We start from the raw sequence: 13,041 nt of genomic DNA, 5'->3' as shown, positions 1-13,041 counted from the left end.
AGCATCAGGAAAACTATTAGCAAGGATAATGCGTGGTGTGTCTTATCACAACAGCTATACTACCATCATACCTTTTATTTATATAATAAATACATCCACGTGCAAGCCTTACCTATTATACAAATACAACATATCTAGTAAATATCCACATATTTATGCAAATTCCATGTTATGAATTTTTATGTGTCAGGTAAGTATATTCCTGAGTAGGTGTATAACCACGCCTCCTTATGATATTAAAAAATATGTCCAAGTAAACATTCACACAATTAGAGAAATAGATTTCATTTATAATGTCACAGGCTTGTTAATGTGACATTCCCTCAAACTTCAAGTAACAGCAGAAGGATTACCAAAAAGAAACAGTTAAGGTATAATAATAATTTTAGCCATTCTGTTTCCAAGTTGCTATAATCTACCCAAAGATAACTAATTGTTCAAAGTAAACATTCCATTCCAACCACAAAAGGAATCCATTACACAAACATATAATTCACAGTCATTTTTAGTGGGTTGTAAACAGTTTGGAATGAGCATAAAATGGGACAAAAATCAAAGTGAGCATTTTGAAATGAAAAAGTGTTTGCTACAAAAGGTCAGTCCCTTTGCTTGGCAAACTATGTAGAAAAGCCTGGGAAAATGCTGATCACACAAGCAATGAGGGAATTTTAAAGCCAACAGCCTCCTTGTTTCTTTAAACAGACATCGGAACCTATAACTGGATCCTGTCAAACAAGCGACAGCAAAAAAATATAACAGCTGCTAAGAAGTCAAGTTGAGAGATAAAGTTTTCGAGGCTAAGGACCTTCTCAGAAGTAGACTAAAGGTCTTTCTTAAATCTTTAAGGAAGGTTATGGATTCCAGGGTGGCTTTTAGGCACCGAGTCAAATATGTAACTTTGTGTATCATTCTTGTCATAGAATTCTGTGTTCCAGAAAAAAGAAAGAGAGGACAAACTTGTTGACTAGCATCTGCTGAGGCATTCTACAAAGTAGCTGATAGCTGGAATCATCAAATTTGGAAGACCTGGTATCATTTATTTTTAGTTGTGATTTCTGTAAAAACATATACAATTTACTATCTTAACCATTTTTAAGTGTACAGTTTAGAAGTGTTAGGGACATTTACACGGTTGTGCAACAGATCTCTAAGTATCCTTTTAATGCTGTTAAATAGTTTGGGGGCATATTAACAGAACTGGGACTCATGGAGGAAGAATGTGTCGTTAAACCATATTCTAAATGATGAACGCCAATCCAAATGAAAATAAATTTTTTTTAAACCAGTCCTGTTTTCTTATAAACAAAAGTATATTGGATGCATAAAAATATGTTTAGGGTAGAAATATGTTCATTCATTTAGTTAACTCCACTACTATATAAAAGAAGTCTTCTGCAGTGGTTGGTATTGTAGGGTAGAAAAAGGATTTGTTTACCATTTAAGGGATGTCTTTTTGGATATTTCACACCAAGTGACTCCTTATATTGTATTGTTACAATGTGTCGAGAAGATAACCTGGGAAATAAGGCCAAATTAAACTTATCCTAGTCTTAACAGGAGGCTAAAACCACGCAAGTAGGTGTTCATTATTGGGTGTTTATTACTTCATTTTAAAAAATGTTTACAGAAAAATTGTATTATTTAAGGAATAGAACATGATGATTTGATATGATTACTATAGTCAAGGTAATGAACATATCATCTCTTCACATAACTACCAACTTTTTTGTGCTGATGCGAGTGCCTGAAATCTATTCTCTTAGCATATTTCCAGTATTCAATATAGTATTTTAACTATAGTCATCAAGCCGGACATTAGATATTTAGACTCATTTATCCTATGTAATTGCAACTTTCTGCCCTTTCACCAACATCTCCCCATTTCCCCCATTCCATGCTGTGTCATTTTTAAGCAGACAAACTTCCCCTACTTTTAAAAAAATTATTATTGCAATGGGTATGCTCTTTTCCATTATCTGTTCTTTACTTTCATAGCACTTGTCACAGTTTGGGCTTTTTGTGTGCCTACTTTTGTCTAATGTATTATATTCCTTCTAGTCTCAGCGGGTAGTACGGAGAATGACACATAGTCGGCACTAAATAGTTACCTGTTGCACAAATGCAACAAACACTTAGTGTCTGTTACTTTGTTCAATCAAAATTTATTGTGTGCTTACAATGCGTCAGGTACTGTGTACAGCTCTTTCCAAATAATGGACGTTCACAAAGAGAAGTCACTCAGTTACGTGTTCTGATAAAAAGAACTATGGACTAAGGTCTGCATACGAATTACATCAGTTTAGGCTCTATGCTTTGTTTAGCTCAAATCTTCTAGGCCCTTGTCTCTAAGAAATACAAGTGGCCCTATTTTTAAGTAAGCAGTTTCTGCACACTTTTGAGGTCATCATAAACTACACAAAGTATTCTATAAAGCAGTGAAAAACGGACTTCTCACTGTTTAGATCTACATACCACCAGTATGTCACAGTGATTCCCGCTACATGCTTGTTCCCCGAGACCTCAAAACAAAGTGCCAGATGATCTCATGCTTTTGGTCACTTTACCACATGTATTGAGCTTAGCTGAACAATGATTCCATACTTTCGCAGATTGCTTTGGAAGAAGAAACATAAGTTGAGTTTCCATTGGCTACTTACAATAGCTCACATACATGGTCTGCAAGTATAAAGACAAGGGAGAACGAACCACTTGGAAGAGCTTTAAAGACTAATATGCTCCTTTGCAGTTTTCTCTCCAAGTTTTGTGTGTATTTTCTAGGCTGAGCAGACAATATCTGAAGCCACAGAAATAACTTTAATCTAGTTGTAACAGTTGGTAAGGAGAAGAATGTTCTGGTGGTTTAGAGGAATAAAGGAAACCAAATCAAGATAAGGAAACATATTAAACAGGTTATTCACTAAATTGGTTTACGTTAGGCACACTAACAGATTTTCTTCTAGGCATGTCCAAGAGATGCAAAATTTAAAATGTAACAAATACCACCTTACCAGGGATGAATGAAGAATGCATCTTGTGTGGGTGGAATTTCCCTGGGGAGACTACAAGAGCATGAGCAAATTAGTTCTGCCAGGGCAAATAACCGAATGAATGAATGAATGAATGGATGGATGGGTGGATGGATGAATAGATGAATGAATTAATAAATGGTGAGATTTGCCTTCCTGACATTGTTTCATTTGGAATCAAGCATGTAAGAAGCATTGTAAAAAATATAGCTATGGTTTATAAATGATTTTTTTAAGGCAGAGGGAAATAGTCTTAAGAAAATAAGAGAGAAAGGAAACAAATCTTTTTTATAACAGCCAATGTGCTGCTGTACTGAGTATTGAGGCCATTTCCCTAAGACTGCAAGAGTAAACACACAGTTTTCATTAAATGTGCCTTTCCCATAACTGATCCGTAAGCATTTCCCATGACTCTGCAGTTGAGCATCTTGGCTGGAAGAGGAGCTGGCCATTAGAACGAGGGCTCTAGATATGCCGAGTCCCAGCCGTGCTGAGAGACTTGGCACCTTTATAGGCTACTTCCCAACACCAACCCCAGCATAAAATGTCATCAGAAGCCTGCATAAACAGTGGATTTAGAATCACATAAATTATTTCTTTCCTAAGGTGCTTTATGCCAGAATTTAGTAAAAACAACACTTTGAGTAAATAGAATTGGCATATAAATGTAAGAATATTAATCCAACAAAATGATCATAGAAAAATATAATCAAAAGTACACACTCATAAATCTTGCGATGATGTGAAAGGTTTGCCTTGTGCCTCTGAATTTTTATTGAACATTTCCATAGAGTTCCTTTGAGCTGACACTGCCAAAGTGCTGTGAATTATCAGTTGCTTTGTGGAACTGTAGTCTTTGAGTTTCATTAAAATGCTTAGGAATTATTTTAATAATCATATATGTGATTAGCGCCTGTCTAGTGCTGGATTTACAGATTCATTTTGGGAGTAAACATTGGAAAAATAAAATATAATGCCAAATACGATTGCTCCTGTCAGCAAAAAATACTGCCTTATTTTATTAAAAATCACCAACAAAATGCAATGAACAAAAGATGCAGTTTCTATTTATAGATGTTTTCTCCTTTATAGTCTTAAGGTATCTGTACTCCACAAGGCTGTATCTAGCAGTTTTCATCTTGTCTGGGGTGTGTACAAAATAGAGAGCTACAGATCCGTGTTTCATATGTGCACACATCTTATTATGGACAGCTTCTCCCAAAGTCCTATTTGGATTTTAGCTCTAACATACAGTGCTCACACCATCAGAACTGAGTATTTCTAAGTGAAGGAAGATTTTCTGAAAATGACGATAATTTAGCTATTGGCAATAATAACATTGTAACGTTCTCAGTGATCCATTTTTGGCTTTAAGTACTTATTAAATAATACTTATTCCTAAAATATGTACTTATAAAACTAAATGAGATGACAACATGCAATAAAAACACATTTCTCTCTAAACTCCAGTTGACTTCTCTCCTTACAGATACCTCTCCTCATGTTCATTCTGTTTTTACTGTTTTCCCTTCTTTCTCCGAACTCTCAGCTCTTCTGTCTGCTGCGTTGATATGCTTTCCCCCAAAGCCACTATCTTCATCGACCTTCCCTACCCACTCGTCCCCTTCTTGTTATTCTCTCATTCCCTACCGATATGGGAATAACAGGATCCCAGGGCTGTCCTTACAGTATAATTAAAGTATGAATTTCCAGGAGTTGGAAATTGCAGACCATTTTTATTATGCTTCTATAATAAAGCCAGGTAACATTGAGAGAATTAAAATGGCTTTTTCCTAGCAGATAACTTGGTAAAGATTTTTTCCCCTTGGTTCTATTGTTTTAAGAAACTGGGAGCTGAAAATGGGAATAGACTCACCAATTCTTTTTCTGAAAACATCTCTATCTTTTACATGATATATATCCCCCTAGATCCTGGGAATATGTTGTAAACTTGTAACAGATGGTGATGAAGCTTCACATTTTTATACAATACATTTTTTGAGATTCTGCATCTACTATATGTACCTTCCAGGGAAAATGACCTTGAATGAATAAAGTCATAGTTTGAAGGAAAAACACCCCAAAGGTAGACTAGCATAGAAATGATGAGTCAATTGGGTTTTGTTTTGTTCCCTTCAGTAAAATGAAATAATTTTAGATGGAAAACAGAATGTTGAAATACAGGAATCAAAGGTCATCTTCACACCAGAGGTGTATCTGTTAATTGTCCCAGGAAAACCAGTTGGCTGGATTCTGTACTGAACAGAAACGTGGGGAAGATGGAATATCTCTGTTTGCAAGTAGGAATGCTATTTGCTTCACTTGGGTAATGTTGGGGGCTTACCAAAAACTGTTCTGGCACAACATCTCCCAGCATGAATGTTAGGAGGGTTCTAACACTGTGAGTGCTGATATTTTATGAATGTTTTATCACTGGCTTGAAAACAAGAAGTTTGCAATTGAATCAACAACATGGCAGACAGACAAAATATTAAAAAAAAAAAAAAAAGAACAGTAGTGGGAATTACCGATGTCCCTATTGTAAAAACAAACTGAAGTTAATAAGAAACTTGATCCTCTTAACCGATTAACAAAAGTCAAGTTTTAATTGCATGGCTTCCCAGACAACTCAAGTGACGCTGTTAACTTGAGCATTGGTTGTTTAGGGGGTGCAGTAATGGGGGAAATGGCTGCATATTCAGTTACCCACCTCTTTTTTCGACAGCTTCAATGCATTGCTTTACAAACCGTGGAACTGTGGAATTTTCACGTTCACACACTGTGTGCAGATGAGAGCCAAAAATTTGATCTGCAAAAGAAACAAAGATGAGCTTCATTAAAATCCAAGCTTGCGTTGTTCTTTAATTTGATTCTGTTTCCGTATCCACTGCATGCTGAAATCTGCATCTTGCATAGGAATCGATTTTTTGCTTTAATTCCAAAGTGTCTATTGCAGACACACAAAGACCATAGCTCCCGCCTTTATGGAACAGGACTCTGGCCCCAGAGAAAGAAAACTAACACTCCGCCATTGATTAGGTAGGGATGACTGAGTAAGTTATAGTCTCTCTGGGCTTAACTTTGCTGTCTATAAAAAAAAATGACAAGGAATTAAGAAAACTTCTATAAAATAAGTAATCTTAGCAAATTGGCGTCCTGAGTGTTTTAGAAGAAATTCATCAATAATCATCAAAATTATGATTTTATCAGTATATTTAGAAGATTCATTCTGTGGCTCAATGGTGTTTGAAGAGGCAAGTTCCAGGAGACTTACTCGGAAGTGAATTTCTTAACATTTCTTGTGCCTCAAATGCTGTTCCTCTTCTCTAATCTAAGTATCCCCTTTCCCTTAGGGCTCAGCTCAGACTGCACTTTCTCCACAAACTCTTTCCTCCCTGTCTCAGCTTTATGTCTCCTGTAACATAGGTTCTTTGGTATACCAGTTCCTCAGGTTGTTATTAGGCAATTAGGGGAAAGGGCCTGTGATCAAAATGGTTTAGCAATGCTGAGTTAAACAAAGTTCACCAGGTTTCTTTCCTGTGTATTTATTTTTAGGGCCCGTGACATGCCAACGTACACTGGGAATCTCCAGGAGGGGCTGGAGGATGCACTATTTTCCAAGCTTTTGAGACAAGATCCTCTCATTTCAAAGTGCATTTCTCCAGACTACTGTTTGTGAGACACACTCTGTGAAATCCTAGCCTAGCCCCCTTATTTGGAACATGATTTATGCTACCTTGCACTGTGTATTTACATTTATAATATATGGAATGTGTTTTCTTGAAGCAGATTCTGAGTGGCTGCATCACCTGTGTGTTCTTACGGTCACCAGTGCTTACAGCCCGTAGGATTCACCTGTGGATTTTCTTTTTATTGTGATAAAATATACATGAAATAAAATTTACCACTTTAACCATGTTGATGTGCACAGTTCAGTGGCATTAAGTACATGCACATTGTTGTGCAACCATCAGCACCATCCATTTCCAGAACTTTTTAAAGCAGCATAGATGTTTATTACTGATAATGAAACAAATATTTAGTAGGTTCAAGGGCTTCGCATCTTGCTCAGAATGAAATTATCCCTATCACAACTTCCAAGGCAGTACGCGATCTGACCTTCCACCAGTTCATTGATTTCGTTTGCCTCTCCCTCTTCTCTCCCCCTCATTACTTGCCTGCAGCCACTGTGTCAACATTGCTGATTCTTGTCCACACCAAGCACACTTCTGCCTCAGGGACTTTGCACTTATTATATCTTCTACACAGAACTCTGTTACCCTAGGTCTTTAATCAATGGTCACCTTCTGGTGGGTCACCTTCCCTACCCACCTTTAAAAAAAAAATGGCGACCACTGCCATTAGGAACTCCTCAGTCAGCTTGCCTGCCTTACTTTCCCTAGAGCACTTATCTCCACCTGACTCATTAGACTGAGGTGTTTACTGGTTTGTTCCTTCTTTTACTTAGAGTGCAAAACCCAGGAGAGTAAAAACTATATCTATTTCCTTTATGGTCGGGTCCCCAGTAACTGTACAATGTTTGACATATACAAGAAGTTCAATAAAAATTTATTGAATGATTGACTGTAAGACATCATCTTAATCATCAGTGGAGGTCGTCTATAAATTAAAACAAATATTTGTAACAGAATTGAGGAGAAAAACATAAAATGCAGCATAATAGAATGCCCAGTGATATATTATTATAAAGGGGTAGTCAAAATAGAGTGTGGTCAGACCTCAAGGAAGTCACAATTTTCAACCATTTCTTATAAAAGGTGATGGCTTGATTTGGGGACTATTCAGCGGGGGGTGGGGGGGGAAGTAATTAAGGCTAAAACACCAATAATAACGTACTCCAATATGGAAATGTGTACTTCGATCCAAGAGACAGAAAGAAAATAAGCTCAAAACACATCAAAATAGTGTAGAGAAGTGGGAAATAATCATGACTATTCTCTTTGATTACTTCATCAAGGTACAAAGATTTGTTCAAACAGTGAGTCACCACTATAAGAAAGAATAACATAAAATATTATTTAAGAAAAAGAACTCAGAACTTCAGGTCAAATAAGTTTAACTGACTAGAGATTATAGTCAGGAAGAATTGCCATAAAGTACAAACCTTTTAGTAGAAATTATAATTCAAATCAATTTCACAAATATTTATTATCTTCTATCTTTATAGCAATGAGGTAGGCATATTAGACTGTAAAAAAGAAGCCAAGAAGTTTATAATCTTGTAAGGGTTAACAGAAGTATTCAAATAATATGCAAAAAAGAACATAGCAGGTGTCCTAAAAGGTACTGAGTACTAAGAAAGATGTCCTATAGCATAGGTCTTTTTGTGACATTTAGTGCAGATGTGTTGCACGTGTGTGTGTGTGTTTGTGTGTGTGTGTGTGTGTGAGAGAGAGAGAGAAGTTTACAAGATGGAGGGCGTTTAAGAAAAATAGATTTATCCTGAACGAAGTGGATGTTCAAATCTGGAGAGAGCTTTTTTCTTTTGATAGGTAGATACAGGAAGATAGAGATAAAGGCATTCTAGGACATTTACTTTTTCATTCATTAAGTTATTTGTAAAAGAAAATCCTGAGTGTCTGCTCTGTAGCAGGAACTAGGAAAGGCACTGGTAATACATTAACCAAGACTCAGTCCCTACACTCTGAACAGTCCTCCTCCAGTGGGGGCAACATATAAGTAATCAGGTAAGAACCATTCATCGTGAAAAATGCTATAACTGGGGAAGCACCAATGCAATGGGAGCACCTGGTGGGACACCAGACCAAACTTGAGTGCCCAAGGAAGACTTCCCAGAGAAGAACTGAATCCCCGAGGATAAGTAAGACTTAAATTGATGAGGTAAGATGGGGGGACAAAAGGGTGTTTGGGTAAGATGGAGGAGAGGGAAGCAAACACAAGAATAAAATTGAAAAGCAGATGTTTGTGGTCAATATTTGAAGAGAAGGTGAGGAGTGGAGACAGCAAATAGACTCTTCTGTAAAAGTTTAGTGGTGGGGATTAATTAATTATAAGAGAAGATGAGAAGGATTTTGAGTTGGGGTAGATAGAGAGAATTTCAACTGCAGGGCATTTTCAATTGTCATAATGCTCTGGAGCGGGTGAGGGGCACTACTGGCTATTTTCAGTTGTTACAAGGCTAGAGGTGGGGGAGGTGCATTACTGCCACTTACTGGGTGGTCCAGGCAAGTGCAGGCAATCCCTCACAGGGAAAACCATCCCTCCCTGACTGCCAGGAGCACCCTGGTGAGAAAAGGGCCGAGATGTATTGAACTTCATTAGAAAGAAGGGGATGTTTGCTTCTGCTAGTTGCCAGAAAAGCCAAAAATTTTCTTCTCACTTCTACTTCTCTTTAAACTGGGTGTACTCACCCAAGAAGGCATGGCTGATAAGGTAAGGACCTAGCCCTCCACGTGAGCCTGATTATATCACAGGTGGTTATGTGGCCCAAGCTGGACCAGTACAAGTCTTCTTCCAAACAAATGTAGAATTGGGATACTAAAGATTGAGGTGGCTAGCTCCAGGGATCTGAATTAGACATTGAGGGCCAGGAGGCAGCTATTTGGGGAGATGGCCATGTGCAATGGGTGAGTTGGCACAGGAACTAATTTGCAGAGAGGTGAATGAAACAGATACACCTCAGCTCCTCACTCTCTGATGCCTGACTCCAGGCACCATATATCCTTGCCACGGGGTGCATTAGAAATTAGAACGAATTTCTGCCTAATGCAAACAAATAAACTCGACTAGAACATGGACATAACCTTGTCCAGAAGGTTTCAAGAAAAGGCTTAAAATCGCAGTAGAAAAGGCCAGACTTGGCAGAATAGCTCAATGAGATCCACTGTTACAGATGACACTGGTTAGGAAGAGTATGGTGGATGTCTATTGGTTTTGCTGGCCCTGTAACTATTCTCCTATCCTCTTGTATGAGTACCCTGATTTTCCTTTGGAAATGATACGATTCTCTTTTTGCTGCCATTTGTTTTGAGTAGAGCTGACTCCATCACCTCCAGCTTCAGGGATAAACACGCATTTCCTCTCCCTGACCACAGTAATTGGTTCAGCCAAGAACACGTAGCCTAAGTGGAACTAGTCAAGCAAATCCCGAGGCTTTTTCTAGTGCTGCTGGGCAAGAAGAACCCTCTTTCTATAGGAGTTGGTAAACTATGAGGATATGAGTCTGAGCTTCCAGAAGTTATGTTGCCACCTTCTGGAAAGATATACTGGAGAATTAAGCCAACAGAGTGGAAAACAGAGCTGAACAACAGAGGAGATAAAGATTTGATAGCATTTTGTGCCCCTAGATCCTGTCATGCTTGAAGCTATCCTTGTCCCTTGAACTTTTCAACTAAGTAGTCCAATAAATTCTATTCTTACTTTTGCAGTTGGGCAAGTTTTTATCAATTACAACTGAAAGAATCTTGACTACAATATTAACTTTCAACATAAAATGGTGAATTACATAACTTAGAGAGGATGAGGATGCACATGAAATGACTGCAAAGTAAAAAGTGATATTCAAAGAAAGTAAATCATAGAGATTTAGCTAAAATGTCATTGGCAAATTTTAGGGCTGTTGGAGGATTGCCACCCATCTGTAAATCTGATACAGTGCAGAATTTGGTACACCAAGGAGGACCATTCAATGATAGAGATGTGTTTGAACCCCAGAACCTTCTATCTTAAAGTAGTGTAAGGAAAAGGGGAAGGGGAGAGAAGGTATTCTGTTTTCTTGGCAAGCATTAATGAACTAGCTTTTGCCCCCTAAACTTCCACACCTGTTGTCCTGGCATAACAGTAAGGATTATTTCCGCTTTCCCCTTCCTTATGGTATTCCAAAAAGGGAGCAGTCCCAGAACCCTGAGCTCCCGACTCCCCACCTATATTCCCATCTGTGGGCTCACTAGTAATCCTTTCTTCCTCTCTTAACATCTTTTTGTATTTAGAAAACACCTCTTGCTAGGAATGCCAATATTTTTGGAATATTCTGCAAATGCCTATGGCCTTGGCTAGTGTGATCATTATATCTTCGTTCTACTGCTTCAGCACTCATACCAGGGGTGGCAGGCAACACATTGGTTGGAGAAAATCCATTTTCTGCAATTTTTCTTTGAAAGCATCTTTTGGTGAGAAAAACAAATAGACCTTCCACATGACTGCACTTATAAATCATGTTGTTTACATAATGAATTAGAGTTTAACTAGGGACTGGTGGTTTTTAATCTTTAAGCTCTCAAACTTTTGACCGATTTAGTTAGTTCATCAGCATAACCAGGTTAAGTCTCCCAGATTACAAATTAGCTTCATTCTCTCTCATCTCTGCTATATATTTTTTGACAAATTATAGAACGAACACCCAGTAATGGGATCTTTGTCAGTTAGATTCCAAATGAATCAAAACTACGAGGAAAACTACTCAATAGAGGCAGTTAAATGTTCAAATAATGTGACGGTGTTATCATCATTTACCCAGGGAGACAGTCTCCACATGCTTTTCAAAATGATGTTATTCTGCTTTCAGGACAGAGGACCATTGAAGCTACTCTAATAAATTTTAAAAAGGAAAAACAAATCACCTAGTGTAGTTCACTTACTGTAGCAAAGAATATAGACCAGTACAGAAAACAATAACCACAAAGTGACCTGCTCAGCCACGCACACACACAGACACATATCAGATAATTATTTTGGTCATAAGGTATATTGGTTAAGGTTTTTGGCTGCAATAGAAGAAAAACCCACTGTGGCTATCTTAAGCAAAGAAAAATTTATTTGAATGATAGTGAGGGATGGGAGTGGGAGAGAACTCAGAGAATTTACTGGGAACTCATAGTAATTTGTTAGTTACTCAAAGAAACTACTGGAGTCTGGGAGATGAGCCTTGGAGATATTTAAAAGCGAAGTTGCTTAGGAGATCCATGAAAAAAGAAGCAGGGAATACAACAAGTGTCTTGGAACTCTGAGAGCTGGGTCACGATGCTAATTTCATCGCCACCCCCACCACCAGCACTGTCATAATGACTCCTATTCATCAACTGCTCAAGATTTGAAGTTCCTGTCGAGGGCCTCATTGGCTGAGATTATGCTAAAAAAAATGAGTCAGGATTAGAAAAAAATATAGCCTTTGCAGCTGCCATTGTAGGTAGTATTCACTTGAAATTCTCCCTCCAGAATGCCACACATATGGGCAGATCATTTCCCAATAGGTTGCTTCAAGGGAGGGGCAGAGGACACTGGAGGACACAAGTAATATTCTCAATATGGGTAATTTCAGCAACTGAACTGAATTTATCTTTCCATCGTAAACTGTAAGCGACAGTTGGTTTTCCTTTTGAGAGTATATTTCCAGACCAAAACTTTTAGATTGCCTATCAAGGAGTCCTGTTTCTACTCTTTTATATTTTCTCCACTTCCATCCTCACCACCTTTTCTTCTTCTCCTTTAAAATATTCACCCTATGAGCCTCCATCATGTAACTTTCCCACAGCTTTACAGAGAATTTTTGGAGAGATGGGTGATTTAATTAAGTACTGTAGTTTACCAATGGCTTATGTCTTTGAATTACGATGCAGAAAAATACACCTAATGCTCAAAGGCTACTGAATTTCGTCTATCTTAAGTGCTTCAGAAGGTACTGCATTATCTTATGATGCCTCAGGGATTTGATGAAAAATATCAGCTACTGCTTGTTGGTATACAGATATCAAAAATTGGGCTGATTCTCTGCTGAATCGCTAACATATACTGGAAGTAAATCTTTCTTGTTGCCTTGTGTACTTGTGATTTTTTTTTTCCCCTAAGAGGCAAGTACAGGAAAAGCTTAATTATTTTAACTTTTAAGTAGTTTGGAATCTAAATAAATAGGAGTTCTAAATATATACACTTCTGTGTATAGTTTCCCCCCACATGTTTACTCATATTTTTGTATCTCATCTAACCTAACAGATTTTAAAGTCCCTGGGGGATAATGATAGTATCTACTCTGGAAAGA

General features: G+C 37.8%; 1 protein-coding gene across 2 annotated transcripts in view; it reads right to left on the bottom strand.

The window, feature by feature from the left end:
* The window catches only part of ARHGAP15 (Rho GTPase activating protein 15), a 607,848-nt gene that overhangs the window by 223,066 nt on the left and 371,741 nt on the right, over nt 1–13,041 (bottom strand). For both annotated transcript variants that reach the window (XM_008542643.2, XM_070581269.1), the window contains exon 12: nt 5,737–5,835. In XM_008542643.2, the coding sequence (XP_008540865.1) occupies nt 5,737–5,835 (99 nt within the window). The remainder of the gene's footprint in view (nt 1–5,736; nt 5,836–13,041) is intronic.

The sequence above is a fragment of the Equus przewalskii genome, chromosome 17 (assembly GCF_037783145.1).
Source record: "Equus przewalskii isolate Varuska chromosome 17, EquPr2, whole genome shotgun sequence".
NCBI classification, from domain to species: Eukaryota; Metazoa; Chordata; class Mammalia; order Perissodactyla; family Equidae; genus Equus; species Equus przewalskii.
Note: the sequence above shows the minus strand (reverse complement) of the source record. Positions and strands in the feature narration are given on the sequence as shown.